The following is a 12,674-nucleotide window of genomic DNA, read 5'->3' on the forward strand; positions in this document are numbered from 1 at the left end:
TGTTGATGCTGGAGGTGTGCCTGGTGCTGCTGGTGTTGGGGCTGATCATGGTGGGATTCTGAGGACCAAGGTGAGAGAGTATAAAGGGCACCCATGCTGATGGAATAGATGGCAAGTCAAGTAGAGATGACACAAGCGATCTCTCAATGGAGAGAGGTGTAATGAGGTCAGACTGGATGGAGACTTGTGCAAAAGACTTGTAGCATGGTGAATCTGTTGTGAAAATGCAGTGAGGAAATGCTTGTGTCTGAGGGCAGATATCTCTGTAAGGTGGGAGTATGACATTCAGCGGCATTACCATCGCCGAATCTCCCACCATCAACATCGTGGGAGTTACCATTGACCAGAAACGTAACTGGACCAGCCACATAAATAGTGTGGTTATAAGAGCAGGTCAGAAACTGGGTATTCTGTGGCGAGTGACTCCTGACTTCTCAAAGCCTTTTCATCATCTGCAAGGCACAAGTTCGGAACGTGGGGAATACTCTCTATTGCCTGGATGAATGTAGCTCCACCTGCACTCATGAAGCTCAACACCTACAAGGACAAAGCAGCCCACTTGATTGGCACCCCATCCACCACCTTAACTATTCACTCCTTCCACCAGCGGCACAACGTGGCTGCAGTGTGTGCCATCTACAAGATGTACTGCAGCAACTCACCAAGGCTTCTTCGGCAGCACCTCCCAAACCCCCAACCTCTACCTATGACAAAGACAAGGGCAGCACGTGCATGGGAAGACCACCATCTTCAAGTTGCCCTCCGAGTCACATACCATCCTGACTTGGAAATATATCGCCGTTCTTTCATCGTCGCTGGGTCAAAATCCGGGAACTCCCTTCCCAACAGCACTGTGGGAATACCTTCAACACAGACTACAGCAGTTCAAGAAAGCGACTCACTACCACCTTCTCAAGGGCAAATAGGAATGGGCAATAAATGCTGGCCTTGCCAGTGACGGCCACATCCCATGAACGAATAAAAAAACTTTCTGGGCAACAGCAGTTGATTGCCAGTCATTATTAATTATCACATCGTTAAATCGATACTTACGGAGTTAATACTAGATTTAATATACTGCGGCGACTTTAATGGGCAATTAATCGTGGGGAGATTAAGGGCGAGATGCTGTTTTCCCAAAGCTAACGATGGAAGGCGCAAATCGGCCAGCAACCTGTGGCAATTCACAATTCATGTGGTATCTCATCCTCATCACAAGTTGCTGGCCGACCTGCACATTAATAACAATGTGCATCATTCAGCCACCGTTATTTTTAAACAAAATCTTTGCCAATCAATACTTATTGGAGAATTATGTCATTGGAGGGGGGGGGCGGAGAGATGTTCTTAATGAGGTGCCTCAGAGCTCAATAACGGGACCACTGCAGTTGCCAATTTACATAAACATTTTGTGATCTTCTGAATACTTAAAAAAACAAATTGTGCCTCTTTAAAAACACAGGCTTGAAACATCATCTACCAATGAGCCATTGTAACTACGTACAAATGGCTGGATAGTGCCATGACTTACAATGAATGGCAATAAAGTTCAATAAATGAAAGCTTTTTTTTTATAATAGATACTTGTTTCTGTTATTATGAATAAGCACGTAGCAAGTTTTTTTGTCTTTAAGCTGTGACCAATGGTATTTCAGGGGCCACAAATAAGGTTTAAATCCATGTTCCCATTAATTTTCATATATTTCAAGTTGCTCGTACTAACAGATCTTGGAGACAGAGTAAATTTCCTCACCAATTCTGCCACATTTACCCTGCTGGAACGATGTTGGCCCAACTTCCTTAGTTAAACAATTTCCCCTGAGTTTCCTTGCGATTCTCCAGCTCTCCCACGATTTGCCTGCCGGATCACCACAGGCCTGGCACATTCTGTGGTCCTGAGAGACAGCTATAGAAAACATTTGCAACTCCTGCGTGGCTTGATCCTCATCCTCCACTTCCCCGTCTTCAACATCATCATCACCTTCCTCCTCCTGTACCATCCATTGCTTTGGTGGATCTGCAAGAAAGGAAGGTATAAACTAAGAATGGGTGAGCTCTCATCATTGCAATTAAAGAGACAGAGAAGGAGGTGGAAGGTTGTGGCAGTGTGGTGCTTCACAGAGATGACAGGGCAACTGTGTAGGTGTGCACCTGCCAGATGCCATCAACCTTGCTATCTCCCATAACAAAAGCTGAGTGCCTCCCCACTAGCTCCATAGACTTCTCTTTGAAGTATGTGTTTAAAAGTGGCCTGTCTTTGGAAGGAATTGTGCACCAATTTTCTCTGCAAAAAGGTAGAATAACTGAGGGTAAAACTAGTTAGGTTTTGTGCTAAGTGGCATGGAGAGTTAAAATAAGAGATGTGGAAGTATGAGGCTGTTGAGTGGAGGAAGGGGTGTTAGGGCTGTGCATGAAAATAATTGCTGTGAGGGAACTTGGGGACCCATAGTGAAAAATGCCAAGTTGTAGCGCCCTCTACCCTGCAGCTTAATTACAGAGAACATTAAAGGGTTAAATGAACAAGTGCTACTTTAAGAGGGTGAAAATGTGATGGTGCTCAGCCAACAAGGAAGAAAGAGGAGAGAGGAGTGCAGTGTGCCACCATTCCTGCCTTGCAGTTGCCTCCCACAATTTTCCATCTGCCTGATCTGCATGATGCTATTTTCTTTTAAGTTACAAAATAATAATTACATCGAAGTAATAATCCAAGCATTTCTTTTATTAGCCAATTTAATCAGTGTCTTTAAGATTTGACTGTATTAATATTACTTATGCAGTGAAGCAACCAGGAATTGTAAGCATTATAACTTGTAGTTGCTACTATTACCGAATATCAGGATAATAAAATGGTGAATAATTGGGTTTTGTTACAGTTTTAAGTTAGTAACTTCATTTGGATTAAACTATCTGCATCAGCCAATTATTGTCAACTCCTAATTATCGTTTGCTAATTGGGACCATTGCTTTGTGTGTATTTGTTTGAATACTAGGTTAAAACGTCACCATTGCCGTTAGTTGCGGCTTTCCACCTGCCAGCTATGTTAAAATTTTAGGAGCTTTGACAAACTTGGATATCACAACTTTCTTTGGGCTCTATTTTCGCCACCATTGGGTGCCATTTCTTTGGTGACTGCTGATTTTTTTTGAGTAATCATGATTTTGCAATTTTGTTCAAAGTTTGTACACTGACAGCGACTGTCAGTACCAGTTTTTTGTACGCAACATTTTTGGGCGCAGGTCTGATTGGAAACTGATTTGCACACAGTTTCTGGCCCTTTTACCGATTTTGGCCGTCCACGATTTTTTTTCTGCACACTGGTCAATAGCACCACGAAAAACATGTGTTAAGTTAAGGAATCGGCGTGGCGCACAAGAGGACAGGAGCGAGGCAATAAGAATACAAAATATAATACTTTTGTTTTCACAGGGAACTCTTTTTGGAGCAATGAAAGAAGATTACCGGGCCAAAAGGACTGCTCCTCCTGCTGCAATCCCGGGCCAAATGGACTGCCCCGCCCGCCTGCTCCCCCTTCGCTGGACCCACTGCAATCCCGGGCTGAATGGCCCTCTCCCCCCCCCCACGAGTTGAAGTTCGGGAGTGGGAGGGCCATTCGGCCCGGGATTACAGCGGGTCCAGCCGGGGGAGCGATGGCAGCTGGTCCAGCGGGAGGAAAGGTCCTTTGTGGCCCTTTTGGCAGCGGTGGGGTAGCAGGCTTTTCAGGGGAGCGGACTTCAGCTTGCTTCAGCATCTCTGGTTACCCTGGCAACCTCAGCTTTTCGCGCATGACCAGAGTTTTAGTGCAGACTTGAAGCTCCACCCCCTCAGACTAACTTCGGAGAGCGCAGCGCCAAATTCAAATATTTGCCGAAAATCCCAACTTTTTTTTCTGCCGCAAACGTACACAAAAAAACATCCGGTAACATGTGCGGGCGCCAAAAATCCAGCAAGTGGAAAATAGGGGCCCTAAAGCTCGTGGTTTGATGATGGCACATGTTTAGCTCTCAGGCAAATTGGTTTGTAAGCCTTTGACTAAGTCACAAATGAATAATTCTATCCATATTTCCCAGACTAGACTGGGATTATGGATTAGGAAAAAAGAAAGACTTGCATTTATATAGCACCTTTCATGACCACCGGATGTCTCAAAAGCACTTTCCAGCCAATGAAGTACTTTTGGAGTGTAGTCACTATTATAATGTGAGAAACAATGTTGCAAACCATTGCTACTTTCGGTTCTTTTTATTTCTAAATACCTTGGAGAAAATGTGAGACATGCTTAAGGAGTGTGTAATAAAACTCTCTAAATTCAGTTAATTTGTAATAGATTTTACCTAATCTTCATTCTAGGGATTTTGAAGGCAACCAAATTGAAACTGTGAAGAATGGTACTTTTACGTACTGCACCCAGTTAACTGTGCTGTAAGTAAAAAGTTCATAGAAATCTACCGTTTTCATTCAAACAGCTTCCCACATACCTCATGCAAATTGTTTCATGGTTTCTCACTAAACTTTCATCTTGTTTCATTAAGCTTTAGTTTCTGAATTCAGTTCTTTAATATTCAATTGCTTCAAGATAACAAACAATTTATTCGCATGAACCATCCTAAAACAATCAAACTTTCAAAATCTCATTTCACTGGTAGAACTATCAGCCCTTCTCCAGTTGTTCCCTGTCCCAGCTGTACTAAGTTAGAATGAGCTGTGATCCGAGGAATAAAACCACTCTGTGGTATCTTCCGCTGCATTCCTTCATTACTCCATAAAATGACAAAGGCTAATGATATATTCATCTCTTTCATTGCTGCCACAGCCTTTATTTTCATCTTTTTACAGTACTCTTATTTTTAAAATGGACCCTACACTGTGTTTTGATATATTTTAATCTATAGCTTACTGCTAAATCTCTTTATTGGCATTTCCATTTTCCTTCTGAATTCTAATCCATCTTGTTGCATAACAGTAGTGTGATTTGTTTGGAAGAAAACTGAGAACTGTAAACTTTTATCTCCTGCCCTAAGCTCACAACTAATTGTGGCAATTGCCATTTTATTCACTTTCATCAAAGATTAGAATTTATTGTTGCAATTGATGGATTTATTTATATTGGCAAATATTTTGAAATGTAACATATAAAAAAAGTGAAAACCTAAAATAAAAATAGAAAATGCTGGACATACACAAAAAAGACAGATTAACCTATTGGGTTTAGCTCTTCAGCAAAACTGGGAGAGATAGCCCAAACATTAACCCTTTTTTAATCCTTGTGTTGCTGATTTCTACCATTTTCTGTTTTTGGTCATTGTGGATTCACAAGAAAAATTACAATCTGATAAGAATTAAGCCAGGTAACTGATGCAGTAAATTAGTAACATATCCATACATTCACCAGTCTAATATTTACATTCTTTTCAGGGTACTCCGCAGAAATAAAATCAGCTCTATACATGAAAGCGCTTTTGTGCCATTACAGAGGCTAGGAGAACTGTAAGTTTTTCATGGACTGAAAGGAAATGTGTATTAAATTGTAAATTTGATGAAACGGGAGCAATGGCTAGACTCATTGTAAGTTCTCTGGTTTGCCAGTCCTCTGCTAAACCAATAGGATGAATGTCTTATGATAATGGAACAGTCCATTTTAAGGTCAGGGGAAAACCATCTGTCTTGCTTTCCTCCAAACATTTCTCCAGTGCATTTAAGTCATCTTGAGAAAGTCTATGGCATTAACTGCATTTTTCTCCAGTCGAAGTTAGCTGCGTGGGGAAAAGCTATTTTGTTAAGGAGTTGAAAAAGTGGTGGGGAACCTGTGACTGAACATTTAGAGATATAATGTGTGCCACATATTGATCTCCTGAAATATGAGAAGTATTAAAAGGGAATTATAACATCCAGGGGGTTGGGCAGCGGAATGTACATGCCCGCCTCCTGGGAAATGCTGCAAGTGCCCTGGTCCATATTAATAGCCAAGCCTCATTAACATAGATGCGAAGAACTGCCTGCCCAAAACGGGCATCTAAAGGCAGCATTCCAGATTTTGGCCAGCGATTTTGGGAGAAGGGGATGCGGCAGGGTTTGGTAAACACGGAAATGGGGAGAGCCCAGGGTGGCAGTGGCCCAAACTTTCTTTGTGGAGCGGGAGGAACATTTGCACTTACCCACAAAGGCCTCCACTTCTTGCCCAAGTTTTACTGAGTGGAGCATCCACGGCTCATTAGGCCGTTAAAGTAGTTTTGGCGTTCTCTGTACATCCTGGAACCACACATGTATTTGTTTGGATTTTAACTCCCATTCTGCCCGATTGACGCCTGTTGGATGGAGTTAAAATTTCCCCTTGGGTGAGAAGTTCAGGTCCACGAATAATGCTAACGATGTCATATGACTTTATTCACTGATTGGGTCATGAGCATCACCAACCTTTATCTATATCATTATTTGAAATTATTTTAAAGGTGTAGAAGTTTCTAATCCACTTGCCCAACAGGCTCAAGGGATAATTCACTACCCTGAGAATGATTTTGCATTATCCCAACATTCAATGTTGATAAATCTGGTATCATCTTCACCATCTGTTGTTAATTAACCCTCAGGTCACGATTAACTGTTTTAGTGATGCCGAGAAGTAGACATCAATCGAGCTGCCAGAGCACCCGAAAGCCTAATATTGTACTCAGAAGTACATTGAAAATGCCATTGCCAGGTCAATTTTTAAAGTCCTCAGCCATGACTGGCTTAAGAAAATAGTGCCTGGACTATCATTTTCAGGACGGGCAATGGAAAAATGTTAAGAATTTAAATATTTATAGAATGAGAAAATATGTTTTAGAAAAAAATGAGGTAGTTTTCCAACTTCTTGGCCAGTGGGAACCCAGTCTCCAGCAGAGCCTGTCTATTTATTTAACTTCCCAGCCAGGGCACAAAGTTGGAAATTTATCCTTAAAATATATTACTTAAAAATAAACAAGCAAAATTTAAATGATAAAAATAGGAGAGGATGGAGACAAAGGGGCTCAATTTTGGCCAGTAGTTGCTCTGTTTTTTTTTTGGAGTAACCTGATTTTTCTGGCGTAACTTAAAAATCCCCAGTTTCCCCAATCAATTTGCACCAGTGTAACTCAGGTAGTTACGATTTTTTTTAGGTTAGGTTTTTTTTTCTCAAAAGGGGCCGTTACCCGCCACCTACTCCAGTTCTGCTCATTTAGGCAACTTTGGCCAGCTAATAGTTATTGTATGTGGCCACTTCAGAAAACCCTTGCGGAGAGTTAAAGAAATCCGCACAGGTAGGTACATCGGAGGCCATTCGGCCTGGAATAGGGGCGGGAAGCGGAGATGACCTGCAACTAAACCAACCCCAAGCCTTACCCTTAGCAATGTTTGCAAACAAAAAGTACTAACAATTCAATAAGAAATAAAAAATTGAAGTCCTACCTTTATCTTCAAACTCGGCCTGGGAAGGCAGCGGGCCGCTGCGGGAGGCCACTCGGCCAGGGCTAGGGGTAGGCAGAAGAACTGATAGAAATCACTGGCAGGTAGGAGCACTATCAGTTCTCCTGCCCGCCCCCAGCCCTGGCCGAGTGGCCTCCCGGTGCTATCAATCTCTTAGAAATCACCGGCAGGCAGGAGCACTAAGGGATCGATCGCACCGGGAGTCCACTCGGCCACCTGTATCTTAATACTTTGAAATTATTTTATCTACAATTAATTAATTGCAAGTTAAAAGCTGAGAATACAATCTTAGTCTTTTAAAAAAGTGGTGGCAGGTACAGGGCAAACATTTACAGAGAAAATCTAAAATTTTGTAGAATGTTCATCATAACAAAAGAAAATGAAGTATTGTAAGCAGATCTACACAACTTACATCATCCCACGTCCAGCACTTCTAACAGCTGTTACCCCAGTTTCTCTGTAGTATTCTTCCAAGGGTGGCTCCACCAAAAAATCAACAATTGGGACTGTTGTTGCGCGCTACTACGCATGTGCGGACATCACGAATCACCACTGCGCATGAGCAGATGTCCCAGCACATTTTCCAGCGCAGAACTACTGGCCACGCTGCACGACTACAGTGAAGAGGTCAGACAGCGGCCAAAATTCCAACATTTTTTTTCGCCGTATCTGGGAGCATAAATAAGCGGCGCAACTCCAGTAAGTGCGCCGAAAAACAGGCTCGGCCGAAATTGAGCCCTTGAGGGAAAATGCGGAAGGGAAGGAGCAAGCAGAAAAAAAAATCGATAAAAAAGTAATGAATTTTAAATGCTTACTTTAGAAGTTCAAGGTTAATATTAAAAAAGCTACTTCTGACATCTGACTAGCATTATTATTGGAATGATAACTCGTTTTATCATCATGGTGTGATTTAAAAAAAAATAAAATACTAGCTCGCCACAGAAGCCTAGAAATCTCAAAGACCACTAGCAATCCAAAGATTAAAACATTAACGTTACCATTCATAAAAATTGGCCATATAAATTTGAAATTCTATTTAAGTACCCAGTTGATAGAATACATCACTATAACTAATATTCTAAAGAATCCATCAAGTTATGCGATTTTTAAAAAATTGATGCAAGATGGCATAGAGGAATATCACATTTATCTACTGTGTCACAGGTGAGTTAATATTTTTATCGACACAATGATTTCCCAACATCTTGGGGAGTTGACACATAGAGGCAAAATACTTGTGCTCTAGAATAGACTGAAAAATCAAATCATGCCACTCCTGTCATCCTGTGTATCACAACGTGGGTCAGATAGAAACACATGAGCAGATCATCTGCCTGTTCACTTGCCAATGGGTATGAGGAAAACTAAAAGGGGGAAAAAACCTTCTAAATGATGGAAAACAGATTTTTTTGTTTAATCTTGGTTTTAAAACTTATTTATAGGAAGATAATAGGAATACAAACATAGAAACATAGAAAATAGATGCAGGAGTAGGCCATTCAGCCCTTCGAGTCTGCACCGCCATTCAATGAGTTCATGGCTGATCATTCCCTTTCCTGTTTTCTCTCTATACCCCTTGATCCCCTGAGTCGTAAGGGCCATATCTAACTCCCTCTTGAATATATCCAATGAACTGGCATCAACAACTCTCTGCGGCAGGGAATTCTACAGGTTATCAAACTCTCTGAGTGAAGAAGTTTCTCCTCATCTCAGTCCTAATTGGCCTACCCCTTATCCTAAGACTGTATCCCCTGGTTCTGGACTTCCCTAACATCGGGAACATTCTACCCGCATCTAACCTGTCCCGTCCCGTCAGAATCTTATATGTTTCTATGAGATCCCCTCTCATCCTTCTAAACTCCAATGTATAAAGGCCCAGTTGATCCAGTCTCTCCTCATATGTCAGTCCTACCATCCCGGGAATCAGTCTGGTGAACCTTCGCTGCACTCCCTCAATAGCAAGAATGTCCTTCCTCAGATTAGGAGACCAAAACTGAACACAATATTCCAGGTGAGGCCTCAACAAGGCCCTGTACAACTGCAGTAAGACCTCCCTGCTCCTATACTCAAATCCCCTAGCTATGAAGGCCAACATACCATTTGCCTTCTTCACCACCTGTTGTACCTGTGTGCCAACTTTCAATGACTGATGAACCATGACACCCAGGTCTCGTTGCAGCTCCCCTTTTCCTAATCTGCGGCCATTCAGATAATATTCTGTCTTCGCGTTTTTGCCCCCAAAGTGGATAACCTCACATTTATCCACATTATACTGCATCTGCCATGCATTTGCCCACTCACCTAACCTGTCCAAGTCACCGTGCAGCCTACGAGCATCCACCTCACAGCTCACACCGCCACCCAGTTTAGTGTCATCTGCAAACCTGGAGATATTACACTCAATTCCTTCAACCAAATCATTGATGTATATTGTAAATAGCTGGGGTCACAGCACTGAGCCCTGCGGCACTCCACTAGTCACTGCCTGCCATTCTGAAAAGGACCCATTTATCCTGACTCTCTGCTTCCTGTCTGCCAACCAGTTCTCTATCCACATCAGTATATTACCCCCAATACCATGTGCTTTGATTTTGCACACCAATCTCTTGTGTGGGACCTTGTCAAAAGCCTTTTGAAAGTCCAAATATACCACATCCACTGGTTCTCCCTTGTCTACTCTACTAGTTACATCCTCAAAAAATTCCAGAAGATTTGTCAAGCATGATTTCCCCTTCATAAATCCATGCTGACTTGGACCAATCCTGTCACTGCTTTCCAAATGCACTGCTATTTCATCCTTAATAATTGATTCCAACTTTTTCCCCACTACTGATGTCAGGCTAACCGGTCTATAATTACCAGCTTTCTCTCTCCCTCCATTTTTAAAAAGTGGTGTTACATTAGCTACCCTCCAGTCCATAGGAACTGATCCAGAGTCGATAGAGTGTTGAAAAATGATCACCAATGCATCCACTATTTCTAGGGCCACTTCCTTAAGTACTCTGGGATGCAGACTATCAGACCCCAGGGATTTATCGGCCTTCAATCCTATCAATTTCCCTAACACAATTTCCCGCCGAATAAGTGTAAAGTCTTAACCCTGCAGTACAGACTTACACGAGGCACATGCTGAAGTCAAGGTCACTCTGGACCTGCACCTTTATTTCACAGCGCTCGAGTGCCACACTTGCCTGAGTCCTGCCTTTATATACCTGTGTGGAACAGGTATGCAGTGTCTCCTGCAAGTGCACCCCTGGTGTTAAGTATGCTTGTGGTTACAGGTCATATCTAGTTACAGTCATGTATAGCATGGTAAGATACAGTTATATATAGTAGTGTGAGATACATGACATCACCCTCCCCCAAGGTCTTATTGTCTTTATAGATTCAGTCTCTCAGGTGGTCTACGCTCTCACGTGGAACGTCTTAGTTGTGGTTCAGTTGTTTGTCTTGGTGCCTGTTTTTCTTTCGGTGTGATTGTTGGTATCTCGCCTGGGCTGTCTGTTTCGTTCAATCTGATTGCTGGTATCTCGCCTGGACTGTCTGTTGAGACTGCCCTTTCCTCAGGTTGTTCCCTCTGTCTGTCCACCAGGTGTGGTGTGAGTTCCACATTGTAGTCTGCCTCTGGTTCTGCAATGTTGTTGGTGAATCTACTTTTGACTTGGTCTACATGCCTCCGGCAGGTTTGGCCATTGTCCATTTGTACAACCAGTAGCCTGTTTCCTTCCTTGCCTGTTACTGTCTCTGCAAGTCATTTGGGACCCCTGCTGTAGTTTAGCACAAACATTTTGTCCCCTATCTCATTCCACCTCCCCCTCGAATTTCGGTTATGGTACTCAGTTAGCTTCCGGTGCTTTACCTCAACAATTTCATGCATGTCTGGGAGGATTAATGAGAGCCTAGTCTTTAAGGTCCTTTTCATCAATAGTTGCGCGGGGGGAACCCCAGTCAATGAATGTGGACGAGATCTGTATGCCAGCAGTAGTCGTGACAGGTGGCTCTGCAGCGTGGGACCTTGGATTTTTAGCATGCCTTGTTTAACGATTTGCACTGCTCCCTCCGCCTGGCCATTGGAGGCCAGCTTGAACGGTGCCGTCTTAACATGATTTATGCCGTGGTCAACTATAAAATCTTGAAATTCTGCGCTGGTGAAGCACGGACCATTATCACTGACCAATATGTCAGGAATTCCGTGCGTTGCAAACATGGTTCGAAGGCTCTCCACAGTGGTGGAGGTGATGCTCGAGTTTAAAATGGTGCACTCGATCCACTTTGAAAACGCATCGACAACTACCAGGAACATTTTACCCATGAATGGGCCCGCATAGTCTACATGCACCCGCGATCACGGTTTGGTGGGCCAGGGCCAGGGGATTAGAGGGGCCTCCCTGGGGGCATTACTGAGTTGGGCACAAATGGTGTACCACCGGACGCAGAGCTCCAAGTCTGCGTCAATGCCAGGCCACCAGACGTGGGATCTGGCTATGGCCTTCATAAGGACGATCCTCGGGTGCTCGCGGTGGAGCTCCCGGACAAATGCCTCCCTGCCTCGCAGGGGCATAACTATTCAGCTGCCCCACATCAGGCAGTCTGCCTATAGTGATAGTTCATGCATGCGCCTATGGAAAGGTTTGATCTCCTCGGGGCAGGCATAGCAAGCCTCTGCCCAGTCACCAGTTAAAACATATCTTTTGACTAAGGATAACGTGGGGTCGCTGGTCGTCCAGGCTCTGATTTGGCGAGCCATCATGGGCGAACCTGTGGATTCAAAGGCATTGATTGCCATGACCATCTCACAGTCCTGTTCATCAGACCCTTCCGTGGTCGCCAGGGGTAGCCTGCCAGGCACCTGGTCTGTGCCTTATTGTGTAGTCGTAAGACGCCAGCATGAGTGCCCACCGCTGAATGCGCGCCGAGGCGTTGGCGTTTATTGCCTTGCACTTGGATAGCAGGGACATGAGGGGTTTGTGGTCGGTTTCTAATGTGAACTTGGCTCCGAAAAGGTATTGGTGTATCTTTTTGACACCGTACACGCACGCGAGCGCCTCCTTCTCAACCATACCGTACCCGCGCTCCGCCCGCGAAAGTGACCTGGAGGCATAAGCAATGGGTTGTAATTTACCCGATTCATTGACATGCTGTAAAACGCACCCGACCCTGTACGCTGACGCATCACATGTAAGAACTAGCTTTTTACCTGGGTCAAAAAAGGCTAAAACACTGCTGGAACATA

General features: G+C 43.6%; 1 protein-coding gene across 1 annotated transcript in view; it reads left to right on the forward strand.

The window, feature by feature from the left end:
• Nucleotides 1-12,674, forward strand: part of rxfp1 (relaxin family peptide receptor 1) — a 173,643-nt gene that overhangs the window by 109,116 nt on the left and 51,853 nt on the right. The window contains 2 exon segments of the mRNA XM_070862488.1: nucleotides 4,349-4,420; nucleotides 5,414-5,485. Coding sequence (XP_070718589.1) covers nucleotides 4,349-4,420; nucleotides 5,414-5,485 — 144 coding nt within the window.

Source organism: Pristiophorus japonicus, chromosome 2 (assembly GCF_044704955.1).
Source record: "Pristiophorus japonicus isolate sPriJap1 chromosome 2, sPriJap1.hap1, whole genome shotgun sequence".
Classification (NCBI taxonomy): Eukaryota; Metazoa; Chordata; class Chondrichthyes; family Pristiophoridae; genus Pristiophorus; species Pristiophorus japonicus.